The following is a 19,743-nucleotide window of genomic DNA, read 5'->3' as shown; positions in this document are numbered from 1 at the left end:
CATAAAGACTCCACACATAACACTGTAGAGACGAGTGCTGTTTCCCAAACACATTAGATGCTCTTGTGCAAACAAGTCATTAGCCAGTGTTTTTGAAATGGTGATGCTGAGCTGTTCAAGTCTCCTCTGTTTTCTAGCAGAAATGAAAGTCTGCAGTCTTACACGTCTATTCATTGACTTATATACCTAATTTTAAAACAAATAAAGTTCAAAATCTCAGTTTGCAAATACACAGAAAAATTATATAAGAACATGTATAAGTAGACACAACTAAATATACTGCTAATCTTACCTTCATGCTTCAGCCAAGTGAACTGAATAGACTTTGATAGCGGCCACACAATTCAAATCATACATACATACACTCCTTCAAGCCCCTTTAGCTTTCTCAAAGATGTTATTTTCACAAACAATAGGTGGTGCAGCTCTAACTTTTGTGCTTCCCATCTTCGCGCTGTAAAGAATTACATGTACTTGTAATATCAATTTTTTATCAATTCATTATCTAAACCTAGTCTGAATGTATTTCCAGAATCCCTATAGATTATTTTAGGCCTGCAGTTTAAAAATAAAATTAAAATTCTAATTTAGTCCTTGAATTCTAGTCCATTTCTTGGGTATGACAATTTCCATCCATCCATCATTTTAACCACTTATCTTGTTCAGCGTTGCTGTTGGTTGGAGCTTACACCAGCTATGATATGCAGGTTGCCAGTCCATCTCAGGGCCAACACAGAGAGACATTCACAGACAGTCAACCATTCACACCTACAGGCAATTTAGAGTCACTAATTAACCTAACATGCATGTCTTTGAACTGTGGGAGGAAACAGAAGTACCCTGGAGGAAACCCAGACAAGTACAAGAAGAACATGCAAACTCTAGACAGAAAGGTGTCAAATGCAAGGAAGATTCAAACCGGGCACCTTCTAGCTGTGAGGCCGCCGCACTAGCCCGTCTACCACCGTGCTGCTGGTATAATAATTCCTTTATCATACAAACAAAAAAGACAACATAGAAATTGGGTCATTATATTAAAAGAGGAAACAATTTTTTTTTTAAATTACATTTGTTGTTTTCCCTGGCCAATATTACCAATTCATCTATTATTATAACCACTTGCCTGGTCAAGGGTCACAGAATTGCTGGAGATGCCTCTATTCAAATTTACAAAGAAGATAATTTAAATTTGCTTTTGCCAGAGTTGTTTTTAGTATGATGAAAGTAAACTGCTACTGAAATCTTTTAATCTTTCAAGTCAGGCATTTGAAGGTTGATGCAGATTTCACTGCATCTGCACAACACTGTAGTTGGATGTTGCTGTTGTGCATTGTCTTGATTAAAGATAGGTGAAGGCACATGCAGGTTGTTCATTGCTACTGCACCTTATTCTGAAGAAAAGGACAATCTCTACTCTATTTGTTGTAACTTACTCTCACTAAAAGTAGTACAGTAAGGAAATTTAATAATTGGAAAATTTGCAGAAATTTTGTCAAACTCCATGAGACAATGAAAATAATTTAAAATGCATGAAGACACTATCAGAACTAGCAATTCACCCTTAACAAAGGACAAACAATAGATAAGGTGGAAATGGCAACCACTGAAGCAGAAAGAGATGACGAGCAGTGATAACTAGGTTGGTAGCAACTGGCAGAGAGAAACATTGCTCTTTGACAAACCACATGAAGGAAATAATAGTACTGTGGCTTTTGAAAGTAGTGGAATTGTTCACATTTTTCTCAATAATGGTCAGTTTTAAAGAGCCATGCCAACCTAACACTGAAATCCTGGTGGGATAGTTGTTTGGATGGTATAGAAGCTGTGAGGAATCAGATAAAAAAGGTCAGAGATGCTCTATTAAAGGTGGAGGAAAAGGGTCATTAAAACAGAGGCAGAATCCTTTTGATCTCACAGTTTTTTTATCTGTACAGTATGACATCTTATGTGATGCCGTCAAAGCAGCTTGGGGTCACTCCAGCAGAAAACACAAATGTCCATTTTGTTCAACACATGGATAAGCTTCTGCTCAAGCCTATCCAGGATTTATGATGACTTAAACATGAGGACTCATGGGATGGTCTCAGACCTTAGGGAAAATTAAAAACTAAGGTTGAAGTGCTGATCATCTCCGCTGTGGCGACCCCTGAAGGGACAGCGCTTAAGTAAGAGCAAAATATGCAGAGGTGAGCTGTTCAGCAAGTCTATGTCATAGAAGCTGCTGACATCAGTGTTGGAGCATCGTCGTCTTAAAAAGAAAAAACAGGTTTTAACTTCAAAGTCAGACTTAAGCAAATACTTTGTAAGTTTACACCTCACCAAACCATGTGCATTCATTACATTCTCATACCACAGCGTCCGATAATGACACGTCCTAATGTGTCAAATTGTGCCACTTTTTGAAGTCTATTGGCCTCTCATAGTGACACCACAGGTGCCCTTTGGTGTCACTATAGGAAGCTTCAGGGGCACCACCATTTGTCACCAAGGGGGTGACTTTATATACACAAAGAAACATGTTAGGTTTTGGGAACACGACTTCAGGGTAAGACTACATTACTGAACAACATGGGTTGGGGTTAGGCACAAAAACTTCAGAGTAAGGTTAAGTTACGAGATATATGACCTAAAAACAAAACTCTACAAACAGTGATAATGGTCCACATGTATTTCCTTACTATAATAACCACGTACGCCGCACTGTTATGATCATCATTAAAGCGCACAAAATCTCGCACTAGAGTTGAACCCTGGTCTCCTGTTAAAGCCTTGTGTCTTGTTGTACCATCCGCCACTCCGTCCACCTCCCTATGAGATTTTTTCACTTTATACACTACATCTTTGCTTTAAGGGGGCCTGGTGGCTCAATGGGTGGAGCATCGGGTTGGGATGCAGAAGGCTGCAGGGTGTCACCCCCACAAATCCCACCCTCACCCTCACCCATCCACCAAGGGGTACCTTGTTGCTTGTCCCCGATAAAATGGGAGGGTTGGGGCAGGAAGCATATCTGGTGTAAAACACATGCTACATCAACGTCCAGAACAGGTTATGTTGTGATGAAACCCATTGATCTATATTTGGAATGTTTTGCTCTGAGAGACTGGGATGTGTTTAAAGCTGCAGCCACTCTGGAGGACTCTTCCATCAGCGTACAGGATTATGCTGAGTATGTGACTGGGTACATCAGCACTTGTGTCGACAACATCGTGACCACCAGACAAATCAGGAAGTTTCCCAACCAAAAGCCCTGGATAAACAGTCAGCTTCGTCACATTCTGCGTGCTCGCTCTCTTGCATTTAGATCAGGCAATGAGACCGAGTAGGAAGCTGCGAAGTATGGAATGAGAAAAGTCATCTCAGCGGCCAAGAGGCAGTACAGAGAGAAGCTGGACAGCTTCTATTCTACTGCTGACGTGGGGCGGATGTGGCAAAGCCTGCAGCACATCACAGACTACAGGACAACAACCACCAACATCAACTCAACAGACAGCCTGTCGGACAACCTCAACACATTCTACACCCCCCCTTTGAGGCCTCCAGGGACACTGCAGAGAGGAGGCTCATACACACCTGGACCACCCAACCCCCCTCCCCTCCACCAACCATCTCAACAAGCCAGGTACACAAAGCCCTGAGGAAGATCAACCCCTGCAAAGCAGCAGGACCAGACAACATTCCTGGGCGGGCCCTCAGAGCATGTGCCAAACGAGCTGCGTGATGTTCTCACCTCCATCTTCAACCTCTCCCTCAGCCAGTACACGACCATCGTCCCTCTGCCTAAGAAGAGCCCACCCACCTGCCTGAATGACTACAGGCCAGTTGCACTCACTCCAATCATTTCGAAGTGTTTCGAGAGAGAGGTGCTAGCCCGTATTCTGAGCAGCATACCAGACACTCTTGACCCCCTGCAGTATGCCTACCGGCCCAACAGCTCCACCTCAGATGCCATCGCTGCTGCCATCCACTACTCCCTCTATCACCTGGAAAATAAGGACTCATACCTCAGGATACTTTTCATTGACTACAGCTCCGCCTTCAACACGGTCATCCCCCACAAACTCACCCACAAACTGTCCACACTTGGTCTGCACCCCACCCTCTGTGACTGGCTCCTAGACTTCCTGACTGGCAGGCCTCAGTCTGTCAGGATTGGTAACAGGACTTCAGCCAGACTCATCACAAACATTGGCACTCCACAGGGTTGTGTACTCAGCCCCATCGTCTACACCCTGTTCACCTATGACTGTGTCGCCTCCCACAAGGACAACATCATCCTGAAGTTTGTGGACGACACCGCATGTGATAGGACGCATTGCTGGCGGTGACGAGGTAGCCTACAGGAGGGAGGTGGCCAGTCTGGTGTCATGGTGTGGAGACAACACCGTGTCCTCAACACGGACAAGACGAAAGAGATGACAGTGGACATGAGAAAGGAGAGGAGAACCATCAGCCACTGTTTATCTGGGAGCTTGAAGTGGAGAGGGTAAGCAGCTTTAAATACATGGGTGTCCACATCAGTGAGGACCTCACTTGGACACTTCACATCACGCAGCTGGTCAAGAAGCCCGAACAGTGGCTGTATTTTCTGAGGAGGCTACGGAAGTTTGGCATGTCGTCCAAGATCTTCAGCAACTTCTACAGCTGCGTCATCGAGAGTGTCCAGACCAACTGCATCACTGTGTGGTACAGCAGCACTACTGTCATGGACCTCAAAACGCCTGCACAGAGTGATGAATACTGCACAGAAGATCACCAGGACTCCACTGCCCTCTCTGCAGAGCATCTACCACTGCATAATCCTCAGGAGAGCTGCTTCCATTCTCAAAGACCCCTCCCACCCCCAGCACAGACTGTTCACACTTCTCAGGATGGAGGTACAGAAGTGTGAAATGCAGGACTTCCACACTGAAGAACTCTTTCTTCCCCTCTGCCATCAGACTCCTAAACAGCTGACAGGAGTTTGCAATCATGGACATAACATAACAGTTTACATGGACATAACTGTTTACATTGCTTTACATTTTTGCTTTTGCACATCCATTATTTATCAGAACTGCACTACCTCACTTTTATTGCCATTATTGCTCTTATTCTTTTTCTATTTTATTTTACTTTACTCTTACTATTTTTTGTTACCACTAGTTATCCTTATTTGTATACAGGCGACATTTATTGTGTACGGCAAAGTACAAATTTCATTGTGCAGGGAAACATGCTTTTTGTCTGTGCATATGACAATAAACACTTTGAATCTTGAATCTTGAATCTATACTACATCATTGCTTTAGGTGTCAAATTTTGAATCATCACAGTTTGTATAGTACTAACCTCAAAGCTCGGAGCATTAATAACCAGTGGGTAAAATGGGTATAAAATGGATACCATAACCATCAGAATGCAATGCAGAAGTGAGTGGACAATGCCTCTGGAAGGACAATGGGCTGATCCATTTTATAACCTTTAACCACATATTTATTAATGTTATCACAGTGATGAAGGTCCAGTGTTGGAAGAGTTTTTGTTGATGTTGTAAAAAATTGAGGAGTAAAGGTGGAAGTAGATGAAAATAGGCAAAAAAAAACCAAAATAAAACTCAAACAGTGGCTAAATGTCACTGTGAGTTACAGAAAACGTACTGTATGTCATATTTAGACTTTTGAAAAAAACTGACACTATTTTTTTTTTTCTTCTTAGCTTGAAAAACAGAAGCACAATAACTACAGAAAGAACAAAGGCTTCAGGAAAAGTACCCACATCATGTGATTCATCTGGAGCTCAGTGGCTCTGGTTTATGATTTGTTGGCTCATTGTCCAGCACTGAGTTAAACAAGTATGACATGTTATTTCTTACTGAGAAAACATTGATAAAACAATCTAATCTAATATATTTTGATAACGTATGTTCAAAAAGAATTATGGGAAATTCATTCAACCTTCAACTCTTTACAAAGAAAGTCAGTATTACATTTGGAAAATACAGAGCACAATGAAGCTTTTTGTACTGAAAGCAAACTTTATATACAGGTAAAATGTTTTTAAAAGTGTGAAGAGATTTTGTCAAGCACTTAATTTCCTGCATAACTCTAAAATAAACTGATCATTGTACACTGATATACTTCTAGTAGGAAATAAAATTCGTAAATTCATAAATGGAAGTATCTTCTTTTCATTTGAGCTATTTGCTTTCAGGTGTCGCCACAGTGAATCATGTACCTCCATCTAACTCTGTCCTCTGCATCCTCTTCACTCACACCAACTAACTTCATGTCCTCTCTCACTACATCCATAAATCTCCTCTTTGGTCTTCCTCTAGACCTCCTGCCTGGCAGCTCCAACCTCAGCATCCTTCTACCGATATATTCACAGTTTCTCCTCTGAACATGTCCAAACCACCTCAATCTGGCCTCTCTGACTTTAAATGGATAAATAAATGGAAGTATACATTTCTTACAAATTGGATGCATTGGGGTGACTGTTGCGCGGGAGATAGAGTGGTCATCCAACAATCCACAGTTGTTGGTTGTTGGCTCCTCCGGTCACTTGTCCAAGTGTCCTTGAGCAAGACACTGAACCCCAACTTAGTTGCTCCCGCTGAGCGCTGGTCAGTTGCATAGCAGCCACCCCATCGGTGTGTGAGTGTGTGTGTGTGATTGTGAGTGTGAATGGGTTAATAAGAAGCAGTGTAAAGTGCATTAAATAAGTGCAGACCATTATTTTATTTATTTCATTATCGTTACCATTTATTGAATTTTATAACTACTGCAAATTGCTAAACTAATTATCTTGATCAATAAGAAAAGCAGAGCATTTAGTGAGAAAACATCACAGCAAAGTCCTATCAGAAAAGTGTTTACATTTCATGAGATGCAAGTGCAAGAAAAAGCTGTTGTTGTTTTTTTTTTTTTTTTAGATTTAAGTGCATAGGAAGATGCGGAAGAGTTCTGTTTTCTTTTGAATATTGGGAGTGAGTTTGCTGAGTGTGCAGCGTTTGGTAGCTCGTTCCACCATCGTGGGATCATTACGCTAAACAGTTTTGCTTGGTGTCTTCTGTGCGGTGCTGGAACCACCAGACGTCGTTCGTTGGCAGACAGCGGCGGACGGGAAGGATTGTAGACCTGAATGAGGGAGTTGAGGTAAGCAGGAGCTGTTGAGTTAACCACCCTGTGAGCTGGAGACAGAGCTTTGAACCTGATGCGAGCAACAACAGGAAGCCAGTGCAGAGATCTGAAGAGTTGTATGACATGAGCTCTTTTTGGCTGATTAAAAATGAGGCGTGTTGCCGCATTTTGGATCATCTGGAAGGGTTTGATTGTGGATACTAGTAACCCCATCAACAGATCTTTGCCATATTTAAGGCGAAATATGACCAGTGCCTGTACAATGAGTTGGGTTATATATTCTGTGAGTTAGGGTCTGATCTTTCTGATGTTGTAGAGGGTTAATCTGCATGTCTAGAGACTGAGGAGATGTGGTCCTTAAAGCTAAGTCGGTCTGTAGATCCAAGGTTGATGCTGATGTTGTGTTGCGTTCAAGGTTGTGTCGAAAAGATGCTATTGTCAATCAGAATTATTTAGCAAACAAGAATCAAAGTATACATCTTTAATGTTTTTGCAGTGTTATTTAAAATGAATATTATTTTAGTTGTCCTGAAGAAATACATTTTCTTTCTGTGTATCTACTGAAATAAAATGACAACAACAACAACAACAATAATAACAACAACAACAATAACGATGATAATGTGTTGACAGTGTTTTCCGTCACTGGGGTAAAATACTTGTCTGGTATTTCCACTTAGCAAGAACAAAACAAAACAGAACTCTAACTAGATCAACATCAAAACTAGGTTGACTCTAATGTATGATTCAGTTGCAAAGCATCATTTTATTTCAACTGTTACAAAAAGAAAATATATCTGATGTGAATGAGACATCAGATATATTTTCTCTTATATCAAATTATAGGCTGATTATTAAACCAAGCTTCTTCATTAGTCCTTTAAAATGTGAAATGGGGTTTTAAACAACACACTATTTCTTTTTTCTTCTTTAAGTTTTTTTTAATTATTTTATTTTTTGCACTGATAAAAAGTGAGTTTTGATCATTTCACATGAAATATTTCTGCATTTGCATTTGTCTGTGGTCTTCTGATTGGTTCGTTTACTTTTAACAAGGCCATTGTCAATCAAATGTGATAAAACTACCAGTACACACCCCCGGTCCTGTTGAAACCGATTCACTGTGTTTTAACCCTTTAATCACTCATTCTTTCCACAGCTCAGTCAGAAGGATTTACTTTACCACAGAAAGCTGCTTGGTGCTGCTGTCCATGGTGCTGAAAGTGCTGGTCCAGACCTCCAGACGGAGATTAACCCTGTACAACAGTCACACTGCTTCTCGTATTTGGATGGTTAATGGACTGCACTTTTCTACCTTACTGGACAAAGCACTTTACAATTTACTTCTCATTCATCCATTTACTCATTCACACACATACGCACCAGTGGTGGTGAAGCTGCTTGTAAAATGTTAGCCTGCCTCACTGGAACCAACTTGTGTTTCACTGCCTTGCACAAGGACACTAGGACATGTGGTCATGTGGACCATTGACCCTGTGTTTGGATACTCTACCTGATCTCCTGAGCCACAAATGTGTATATGTAATTACTGTCTGAGGAGAATTAAAGTATAGGTTCACATTTATACAGTATATTTATTTTATAGGAATATTGGTTTCTTTCATTGTTCCACTTGTTTATACTGATGCCATGGCAAAGAACATTCAAAATTCTTCAAACTCAGAATGTGATCTGTTAAAATATGCAAACAATGTGTCTATGTATATATACATATATACTGTATATGACATTAAAACCTCTCAAGTTATTTTGTAGAATATATTTTACAGACAACTAAAAATGAATGCTATTCAACTGGTGCAGAGAGAGGGTCCAACTGCAGTGACCAACACCGTTTTAATGCACATCTGTGAGTGTCAGTATTGTTTAGGATGAATTTGGAGATGCGAATGGTAAATAGTAAATGGTTTGTACTTGTAAAGCACTTTTCTAACTACTGGCACTCGCTTTACTCTGCTTCTCACTCACACTCACAATCACACACCGATGGGGAACTGCTATGCAGCTGGCCAACTGGGGCCAATTAAGTGTCTTGCACAAAGACACTTCAACATGTGACCCTAGTAGCGAGGGAATCGAACCAACAACTGTGGGATTGATGGACAAGCGCTCTATCTCCTGTGCCACAGTTGCCCCAATCCTCAGAATCCAATCCTCTATCATGCTGATAATGTGATCCCCCGTTTCCTGCCTATTACTCCCTGCCTGTCCAAATAAAGCCAATAAATTGCAGCCATAAAGACAAGTAAGGGATAATAAAAAGTCCAGACCTCATGTATATTCAGACTGAAAAGTGATGAAGTTTTTGAAAGTAGAATCACAATATATAATGCTTTTCCGAAGAAATAAAACAACTAGCTGTGGGAAAATCTTAGCTCCAAGTCTGTCAACAGTAAAAAAGTTGTGCATTAGTGCAGTGGACCAGCAGACAGCATGGAGCAATGATCATCTGGCTGATTTCCGTTCACAGACACATTTGTTGATGAAAGAGAAAATTGCTCATCTTAAAAGGATGATGGCTGATCGGCCCCTCAGTCAATCGGGAGCAGGAGGTGGCATGATTTGTGCCCATTGCTGTAGGGCAGAGTGTTCTCAGTCTGTTGCTTTCCAGCAGCATCTCTTCTATCTTAATGACTCAGGATGCCGCGGTTGCGCTGCACTTGCTGGGTCGCTGGTCCAACCCCACCCCCTCCCTGTTTGCTCCCCATCTAATCCTAAAATATTGTTTTATAGCCATTTAGACCAGCTGCCTGAGTGTCTCCCGTGTGCATATTCATCCCAGATTTGAACACACCCACACTAAATACGCAAACTACTTTATGTTAGAGAATCAGTATGACTTTTAAAGAGGAGAGTTTTAGATTCTGCTTGTTTCTGCTTTGTGAAGCAGCTTCGGTTGGGAGTCTTCAAACCAGTTCTCATGTAAAAGCACAGCACGTGTAACAAACCCTGCAAACTCAACATCATTTTGCGCTCATTATATGAATAAATGAAGTTTGTCATAAAAAAAAATGCAAATGTGTGCGTTTTGTCGCATAAATGTGGCGATTTCAAATCAAGTGGTCAAGGTGACAGCAGGGGCCGGGTGAGGACTAGATTTGCTGAGGTGTGGAGTGTGCGGATGCCACAGTGATCCACTAGACTGACGTTTCACCGGTAGCGCAGACGAAGACCGCAGCCCGGTTATTTTTTCAGACTTCAGTACAGGCAAGCAGTCGACATCTCTCCTGCAGAGAGACAGTGAGGAGGGAGAAAAACAACTTCAGCAACGACAAGCTGTAGTTTTGCAACATGTTCCACCTTCGGCAATCTCCGTTTAAACACACTTGTTCAGCAACTGTTTGATTTTGCTGGTGTGCAGGCATTTTTTTCCTTTTTTGGGAAAGATTCGTCCTTTCCCCTTCGGCTAATGTAAAAAAAAAAACACCTTGCCCTCTATATTGGAATGATGTGGACCTCTCATGATACTGTTGGATTTGTTTTCTTGGCTGGATTTTGCGTGCAATTCGGATTCTCCTTTGAAGGTATGAATCGCTTAGTTTTCTTCTGTCTATCTCGGTGCCACGGTGTCGGGATTGCTGCCCTGCATGGTGGAAGCTGCTCGGTCGGAGAAAGTGTTAAAAGTGCGCAGCCTTTTCTGGGAAATGAAAGGAGGCTGCTTTAAGCGAGATGGGTTGTTTTTAAATACATACATACACACATACATACATACACATATATACACACATATATATATACACACATATATATATGTATATATATATATATATGTGTGTGTGTGTGTGTGTGTGTGTATGTATGTATATATTTATAACACATGAATACAAACTCTTCATTAAAATGAAGACGGATGCCTTTTGCTTTTGGTGATGACGAAAAAAAATGCAACTGGTGATTGTTTGGAATCAAGTCGTTGCACATGATGTGGAGCAACGCAACTAGCAGCTGTGTTTCTCCTCTCTTTCGCTCAGCTAGAAAATAGGTCGTGGGCGTAAAAAGAAGTAACTTATTTTAAATAGTGGCTTTGCGCGACAAATGAGCGGTCATGTGGGGATTTGAGCAGCACGGACGGCTGCTTGTATGCGGCTGTCCATGGTGCTGAAAGCGAGCAGCTGCTTCATTTGACTGGGATCACTCTGTCCAACTGCCTCTGCGCTCCTTTCCTGCTCTTTGAAACCTGTTAAAAGTCGAAAACGACTGTTCCTTTCACAGAATATAAATGATGCTTTGCTGTGAAAGTTTTCATGCGCGTGAATATCCCCAAGCCTTTATTTCTCTCGTTGCCACCACTCTCCTTTAGGCTATGTTCCATTTTTAGCCTAACTCCTTTATTATTTCTGCGCTTTTTGTGTTTGTCCACATTCTGATACAGTCAAGTTAATGCAACCGAGTTGTCAAATAGCATGCAATGAAAGAAAAGACCCCTTTAAAAAAAGAAAGAAAAAATCTACTTTTAATCTCGGTTTAATGCAGCCATAGTGCCACTCTGCGTTATGTAAAATCTTGATGAAGACGCGTCAGTATCTGTAACATTGGGTGCGCGCGCATGTGTGTGTGTGTGTGTGTGGTTGGGAGGTTGGGAGGGGGGCATTTCTTTCCATTAAAAGAACAACGCACGGGTGCAACAGCTCCAAGCAGCCAGTGGTCGCTTAGTTATTTCCGTGTGGAAATCAAACAAAGTGTTCTCAAAGTGTCCCCCCTCCTTCCCTCCCCCCTTCTCCTTTGCAGGTCGCTTCACGGATCTGCCCTCCAACATGACGGTTAAAGAGGGCCAAAACATAGAAATGGCGTGTGCTTTCCAGAGCGGAACCGCGTCGGTGTATTTGGAAATCCAGTGGTGGTTCGTGAAGGCGCCGGAACCCACTGACAGCGAAGAGGACGTTGAGGAGGTACAAGGGTTCCGTCTCGCCCCTCGAGAAAAAAAAAAAAAAAAAAAAAAAAAGCTGTGCAAGTTGTGTTTTAATCACACCCCGCCCACCCAGGGAAGGGAATAGGGGCATCTAACGCGTGTCCGTGCTATTACGCACAAGCACCTTATGTCATCAGCGTCGCACTTGTGTAGCAAACCCTGAGGACAATGTTAGACACACACTAGAACTTTTTATTTACACATTTTGTAAATAGGAACACCGTGTTACAGAACATAGCTTCAGCTGCTGAGGAAGTGAACAAAATTGGTTTAAACATTGTTTTGTAACCATTATAATAATCAGAGCGTTACATATGTAGATTGACTCTACATACTGACACTTTCGATTTCTAACTTGACTACTTAAGCTAAATGTGGCATATTCAACATATTTCTGGATTAAATGTTCCTTTTTTCCCTCAAACAGTTAAAAAAATCCCTTCACACATTGAGCGGAGATCACTGAAGAAAAAACGGAAACATTAATCAAGGTCTACTGTGAAAATAAAAAGATTATTCTGGACATTAATTAATGATAAATGTAGTAAATGAGGCTGACTGTTCATGAGTAGATAAAATGTGACTGAATCAATAAAGTCGAAACATAATATTGTATATTGCCTCATTAAACAGTGCTTTGGAAGCACTTTGGCATTTTGTTTTGTAGTTCCGTTGCATTATCGCAAGTTATGACAGCTTCCCCTTGCTCCAAATAATGATCGGCTCCTCAGGGAATGTGAGCAACTATATAGGTTTGCTGCATTTAAATGGAAGGAAGTGTTGTTTGGCAGGTTGCTGCATGTCAACGATGGGAAGGGTTGGTTCTTTTTCTTTGGCAAAAACATACAGACGTGTGTGTGTGTGTGTGTGTGTGGTACTGGGGGTAGCTGTGTATCCATGTGGCTTTAATTATTGTCAATTGTTGCTGGCATCAGTCAGGCTTTGATGTGGGTTTGATCCCATGTGAGTATTGAATGTTGAGCTGAAGTGGCCTATTGATGCAGACATCTCATTGTTACCCACATTTCTTATCACGGAGGGCAGTTTGAAATGAAAGCTGCTGTGCATGTGTGTGTGTGTGTGTGTGTGTCCTGCAGAGTTGCATTTTGAATGGGGACAGAGTCACAGCTGTGTGAGGAAAGGTGCTGCTCAGAGACCAGCTGGTCTGCTGGACATTTCGAGGAAAATAATGTGATGCGTTTGAATGCAAGTGGACATCAAAGCTGCTTGAAAAGTAAGAGTTGTTGACAGTTTAAAATCGAAAGACTCTGGGACAGGATCATGCCTCAAGTTTGTCAAAGAAGAATATCATTTTATATTTCATTTTTTTGTTGTTTTTAGCTCTAATCATTCTTAGTTATACAAAGTTATATTTATTTTTAACTAAGTAATTTCACAAATAATGCAATAAAACTTAAATTACCAATGTCAAAGACAAAATGTAGCAACAAACTAACAACCGCAGTCTTAGATGATACGTCATCAGATGGTTCTGTCTTGGCAGAACATCTTAACAGGTTGCATTCCATCACATGCCACCAGCTCAACTCAACTGTACTCTCTTTTGGTACCAGGTACTTTGTTTTTCAAAGCAGATAATGTTCAACTCCTCTCAGTGTAGGAGGTCATCACAAAACTACTGTGATATCATCTTCAACATGACACACAAACAATGGAAAATATTGAGTGAATGCTGTTGATTCTCAGTATGTAGCTGTTTAATTTGTCTCCTACAGAAAATGTTTCTGAGAAACTTAGGAAATACTGCACATGATGAGACATCTGTATTGGCTCAAAGGCATCACAGTGGTAGTGAGGCTTCTCTCTGACCAATCAGTAATCTGTAGTGTTTTTAAGCCACCTTTTCTATTGCCTCAGTTCAAGGTGGTGTGAAGGAATCTCTGCAACCTTACAAAAAGAACCAGGTACTGCGACTGTGGTTCAGGAAGGTAGAGCGGTTGTCCACCAATCTCACAGTTGTTGGTTCAATCTCCAGTTCCTCTGGTCACATGTCGAAGTGTCCTTGAGCAAGACACTGAACCCCAACTTAGTTGCTCCCGGTGAGCGTTGGCCAGCTGCATAGCAGCTCCTGCATCAGTGTGTGAGTGTGAGTGTGATTGTGAGTTTGAATGGGTGAATAAGAAGCAGTGTAAAGCGCTTTGAGTGCCGATAGGTAGAAAAGCGCTATATAAGTGGAGAACATTTACCATTTACCAAATACTCTACAGCTTTTAGCAGATGTGTAGCTGGTACCATGCAGTGGAAAAGTAATAACAGTTCACGAGGACCTATGTTGTCTACAAATATGTAGACTCTGCATTACACGTGAAAACAAAATGGCATGGAAACCTAATCTAATCTCACCTTCACAAGTCTTTTTTGTGTTTGCAGACATAAATATTAGTATCAAAGAAAACATGTTGTTTGAAGTTTTCCCATGTCCACTAAAGTGTGCAAGATCACATGAACAGATAAAGCGTGTATCTAAGAGGCAACACTTCCCTGCTGCTTGATATTAGGTTTGTGCCCCACATGCAGCAGCAGCAAGCAAGTGTATGAGTTTTTATACCAAAGCATTGAGATTCATGTATTAGCTATTAGCATTCCACACTGAATTGATCCTTAAAAGAAGCATTTCAATCTGCTACGTTTGGCGACCAACCTACGGCTGTGATTCCTGGATCTGGGGTGAATTGCAATCGACATTTCAATCTTTGCTGAGTGAATGAAGCAAAGACATTATTAATATATAAATCACCAGCTCCTCATCACTTTCATTGCATGAAAGTGTGGAGCCTTTTCAAATTTTAAACCTTTTCATTTTATCTTTAAGTAGGGAACTTTGGGATCTCTGGTGTGCCAGTGTTCGACAGCCTCATTTTCAACTGCAGACCTCTGAAAGACGAGTTCAGGGAATTGAGATAACTCTAAAGATGGCAGCTAGAAGACTGCCAGGAGAAGGAGGGAGAATGAAAAATACCTGTTTTTTCATTTGTCCATATAGTCTATGTGAATTACTGAAATCGTCTTTTTTAAATTCCCAAACCCATTAGATTTACAGTACACTTGTACACAGGTATTTAATAGGGCATCTTAGTAATACAGAACATGTAAAGAAACATGTTTCTGGCAATGCAAAAAGGGAGCACAGAAGAATCAAAAGCTTATGTTTTATTGTAACTTAAACCTTATAAGTGAGTAGATTGTGTGTGTAGGAGCCGTTTGTATATTGTGAATGTTAATTATGTTTCAGTTTTTGGTGCAGTAGCTGGTTTGACAGAATGAGAATGGTTGTCAGTAGCTAGGTTCTATTGAATCTTTAGATCCTTTTTCTGTCCTGGTAAATCAAACTAATCTCGATAGACTTTTGCTTTGCTATAGTCAGCATTGCGTCAGCCGATATTTGGATAAAGTTGAGCCTTGCACACCATTTCCCCTGTTGTGCAGCTGGGCTCCTGTTGAATCCGTCTCACTCTGCGTAGAGAACATGGCGCCAAATCCGGCTTTTCATTGATGATAAATGGATGGCTGTCGCTGGCCCAGGCTTTTGTATGTGTATGTGTAAACAACTGCTATAAATGTCTGTAGGTTGCAGGGTGGAAGATGGATCATATGCTTTATTTTAATGGCTAAGGCTGTCATTATGTTTCTTAGTATACATTTCTAAATTAAAGATGCTATAAAACAAGCCAAAAAAGTCTGTGTCTCAACATTTTCTAATTTAAGTGGTAGATTAAAACACACATGTGGTTCTTTAGTGAGTGTTTGGTGCTGCGAGACGCTGTGTGTGGGAGTGAGTCAAAATAATCTGCAGTGTGCAAAGAACAAACATGTTGCCAGGTTAAACAGTGTCGTCCTTGAGGTGTTTTGTTATGGCAGTTCCTCTGTGGCACAAAGGAATAAGCTACATCCAGCTTCTGATACTGTGTTAGAGGTAAAATATGTAGAAAGTAACAGAAATATTTGAGTTTATCCAAGAAAAAAATGCAAACCATGCAAAACAATGGCAAAAGAAATTTTTCAGGTGACGACTAACAGGGGAGAAAAACACAAATACAGAAACTACTGTAACTGTGATTCCACCCACTGTCCTAAAATGTGTCTGTCTTAACGCCCAAATCCATTTCATTCTCCCTCCTCCTATTTCTGTAACCACAGTCATATTATTCGTCGGTTTTACCGCTGCAGTGAACTATGTGGTGTTTTCTCAATACATTTTTCTTGTACAAGATGAATGAGAGTAAAACAGTGCTAAAGAATTTGCATTATCACTTTGATTTCGTCTTTGTCCTTTGCTGTTTTTTCTTCCATGATTTGAAAGGTAATTCCTGACTATGCCCAGTCTCATCCAGCTGATTATTTTGTGCTTTATAAAAATAACTTTAGCCTGATGAAGATTAAAAATGCCAGCAGACTATAGTTCCCAGGTAAAACCAGTTTTTACGTATGAATGAAATTACACAAGACACAGTAAAGTGCACATAAAATCCAAAACAGAGGGTGAAACTTGTAGCCACTGCCCTTAAATACTGTGAACAAAATTAAACTCCAGGCTGGAGTTGAACCCAAGTCTCCCATATAAAACACTAAATGCAGCCGTCATGGGATCCCTCAATAAATTCAGGTTAACTACAACATATTTAGGTTCTTTGAAACTTTATTTTTATTAAACGTTAACTGGTCATATGCCTCTTAAATATTATACTCCATACATCTTCTACTCTAGTACCTTGTTGGTGTACATATACATTACTACTGGTACAATAGTAGGGACTATGATGTGCTATAAATCTGAGTATAAGCTGAGCGCAGAAAAGACAAGTATTTGGCGTAAGGGTTTCGAATTGACGTGACAGAGACCCTTTCAGTGGCTACATCTGTACATTATTGTTTGTTACATGTAGGTATTTTTTATTGTAACAATTACTTTCGTGCTGGAGAACAAAAACGTCCATAGGTTTCATGGGAAAAAAGAAACATGTCAACAGCATGAAAGCAGCAGCTTCCACACAAAACTGTAGATGATTCTCCTCCCAGATTTGAAATATGTTGCCACTTTATAATTATGCACACACACAAACACACACACACCTGTATGTCAAACATTATGTCATGCTATTATACTTATAATGTTGCTTCAAGTAAAACAGTGATGTATATCAAGGAGAAGACCGATGCTGGTGCACAAATGTGAGCTCTGCTGTTGCAGGTTTAGGCAGAGCTGGATTGTGGCACTCAGGCATTTTGCCTGCACTTTTATATCTACAAACTGAGGCAGTGAGGGCCAAGATTACATAGGTTTAGGACTGTCTTGTCTGTTTTAGAGATTGTAGATCACAGTACACACAGGCTAAAAGGAAGCTCTTAAAGAAGAAAAATATATTTATGTGCACCATTATTTTCTGAATCAGAGAATGGATTATTAAGTCATGAGCAGGAGAAACAGTTTGTTGGAGGGTTTCTGTCATTTAAAAAGGCATTAGTGTCATAGAAAAGACATGTTTTCTTTTCTTTTTAAAAGCAGGTACATTTTAGGAATCAACTGGCTACAATGACAGTAATAGGGTGAATGAGGAAATGACTAAAAGGTCTCTGTGTCATTAGTTTTGGATGGATCTGTTTTTTGTAACCTCAGAAAACCATATGATCCAGGTTCAGCAATATATTTTAGAACGAGAATTACAACCTTGCAGCTCTATGCCTTCGCCAACCAGTCACGTTGTCAAGTCAAGTTTACATACATGTCTGTCCAGACTTCTATCAGTTTAACCACATGTCCACATGGGCATTTTTACAAGACGTATTAAAATTAGCTCCAAGAATGGGACAGTCATGAGGTCACAGTGTCTTTGACCTTTGACCACTAGCGTTTAAGCAACTAAGTAGATTTTTCCACCAGAAATGTGGAAATTCCCTTCCATCATTGCGTATAGTGTGACCTTAGAACTTTCAGCATCATAATATAATCATATAATACATTGTGGTAAAGGCAGTCGTCCACAGACCACAGGGTCAGTGGTTCAATCCCCGGTCCTGGCTACATGTCAAAGTGTCTCTGGGGAAGATACTGAACCCCAAACAGCCCCTTCCCCTCCTCAGCTGTGCAGTGTTGGTCCAAGCCTGGTAGAAATTGGGGAGGGTTGCGTCAGGAAGGCCACCCGGCGTAAAAACTGCGGACAATGATCCGCTGTGGCGACTCTGAATTCACAGGATAAGCCGAAAGGACATAATACATCATTTTTTATTGATACATTTGATCAATTTAATTAATTTTAATTAATTACTATTAGGTGAAATCTACTAAAGAAGTAATACGATAAGGCAATAAAAATGTATATAACATACAGTTCAATAGATCCTATTCTTTATTTCTCTGTCATTAAACATGTAGTGACATCTACATTTGCTACATCTTTAGATCATCAGAATCCCTACATCTTCACTCAATGTAGAGATTCTGCCCTAGAGGCTTGTGTTTACTGCTTGCCATAAAAATCATATACAAAGGCACATTGCCAACACATGTAAAACATAATTACACATACTATATTTAGGTTATAGAAAATATAATTATATTATATCATTATTTTTATACAGTTAAACTAAAATGTCTCAAGGGATCAGTATTATTGCAGATCTAGGCATTTTGCTTATTAAACAGAATCATTGTGCGTCACCGTGAACAGCTGTTTAAGCCTCACATACATAAGTAGTTTCCTCATCTCTAGAAGAGGAGTATTGTGAGGAGAAAGTAGTTTAAATGCCGTGGCCAGTTTTGAGTGCAGTGGATATTTACACCACGCATTTGAAAATCACTATAAAATGCCGAAAAGCTTTCTATAGTTTGCTGGGAGTGTTTTTGGATACAGTCTCTTAAAATAACCTATAGCTAAAGACTGTTTGTGTAAGTCAGAAGTGAAGAAGCTTTTATTTTTCCTCCCACATAGCAGAAAGTTATGTGCTCTTTTGACCTCAATTTCATAACACTGTAAACTGGAGGTGGAACTTGTGTAAAGCTGTATGAACATTAGCAAAAACAACAACCTCTTTCATATATTTGATAATGCAAAACCCTTATAAAGCATATTTAATAATTACTGTAATACACTTTACAGAAAAGTCCATACTTTTCATCTTCTTCACTTCCTTAAACATGAAACATTTTTTTTAAAGGTCAAAAGCTAATATTTATAATTTAAGATTTGAAACAACACATAAGTCAAAATCACCAAACACAGGCGAAATTATGTGTCACATAATTATAGTAGCAGCAGACACCATAACACATTGACAAATTTGTTTCATGGGTTGCATTTATGCATTTATTCTAAGTTTCTTAATTATAAGCTTGAATAGAAAATGAAATGTTTTGTTTTATCTGACATGATAACAGTTATAAACATCTGCCTTTCTGTTGAAATACCAAGTTGTGGTCTAATGTTTAGCACTGTGCAAAAAAATGTAATAGTCATGACTAACTCTAAATCTCTAAATGCTGGACATTATAGATCCAGGTCAACACCATCCTTTCAGCCAATCTAACCAGCTCACATAAATCTAATCTGCAGTTACTCATGTAATCAATGGTAAAAACATAATGTGCTCTCACTGGTAGAGCTAATAGGCACACAGTAAATACACTTATCCTGAGGCTGTGACTTTCAGCTGTGCTGTTTTGACCTCCATCATAGAATC

General features: G+C 40.2%; 1 protein-coding gene across 1 annotated transcript in view; it reads left to right on the top strand.

Moving 5' to 3' along the window:
• Positions 1–10,257: 10,257 nt before the first annotated feature.
• vstm2a (V-set and transmembrane domain containing 2A) overlaps positions 10,258–19,743 on the top strand; it is a 76,726-nt gene continuing 67,240 nt past the window's right edge. The window contains exons 1-2 of the mRNA XM_067486774.1: positions 10,258–10,663; positions 11,868–12,028. Of these exons, the coding sequence (XP_067342875.1) occupies positions 10,585–10,663; positions 11,868–12,028 (240 nt within the window). The 5' untranslated portion in view covers positions 10,258–10,584. The remainder of the gene's footprint in view (positions 10,664–11,867; positions 12,029–19,743) is intronic.

The sequence above is a fragment of the Channa argus genome, chromosome 19 (genome assembly GCF_033026475.1).
Source record: "Channa argus isolate prfri chromosome 19, Channa argus male v1.0, whole genome shotgun sequence".
Lineage (NCBI taxonomy): Eukaryota > Metazoa > Chordata > Actinopteri > Anabantiformes > Channidae > Channa > Channa argus.
This window is presented reverse-complemented; position numbering and strand designations above follow the sequence as displayed.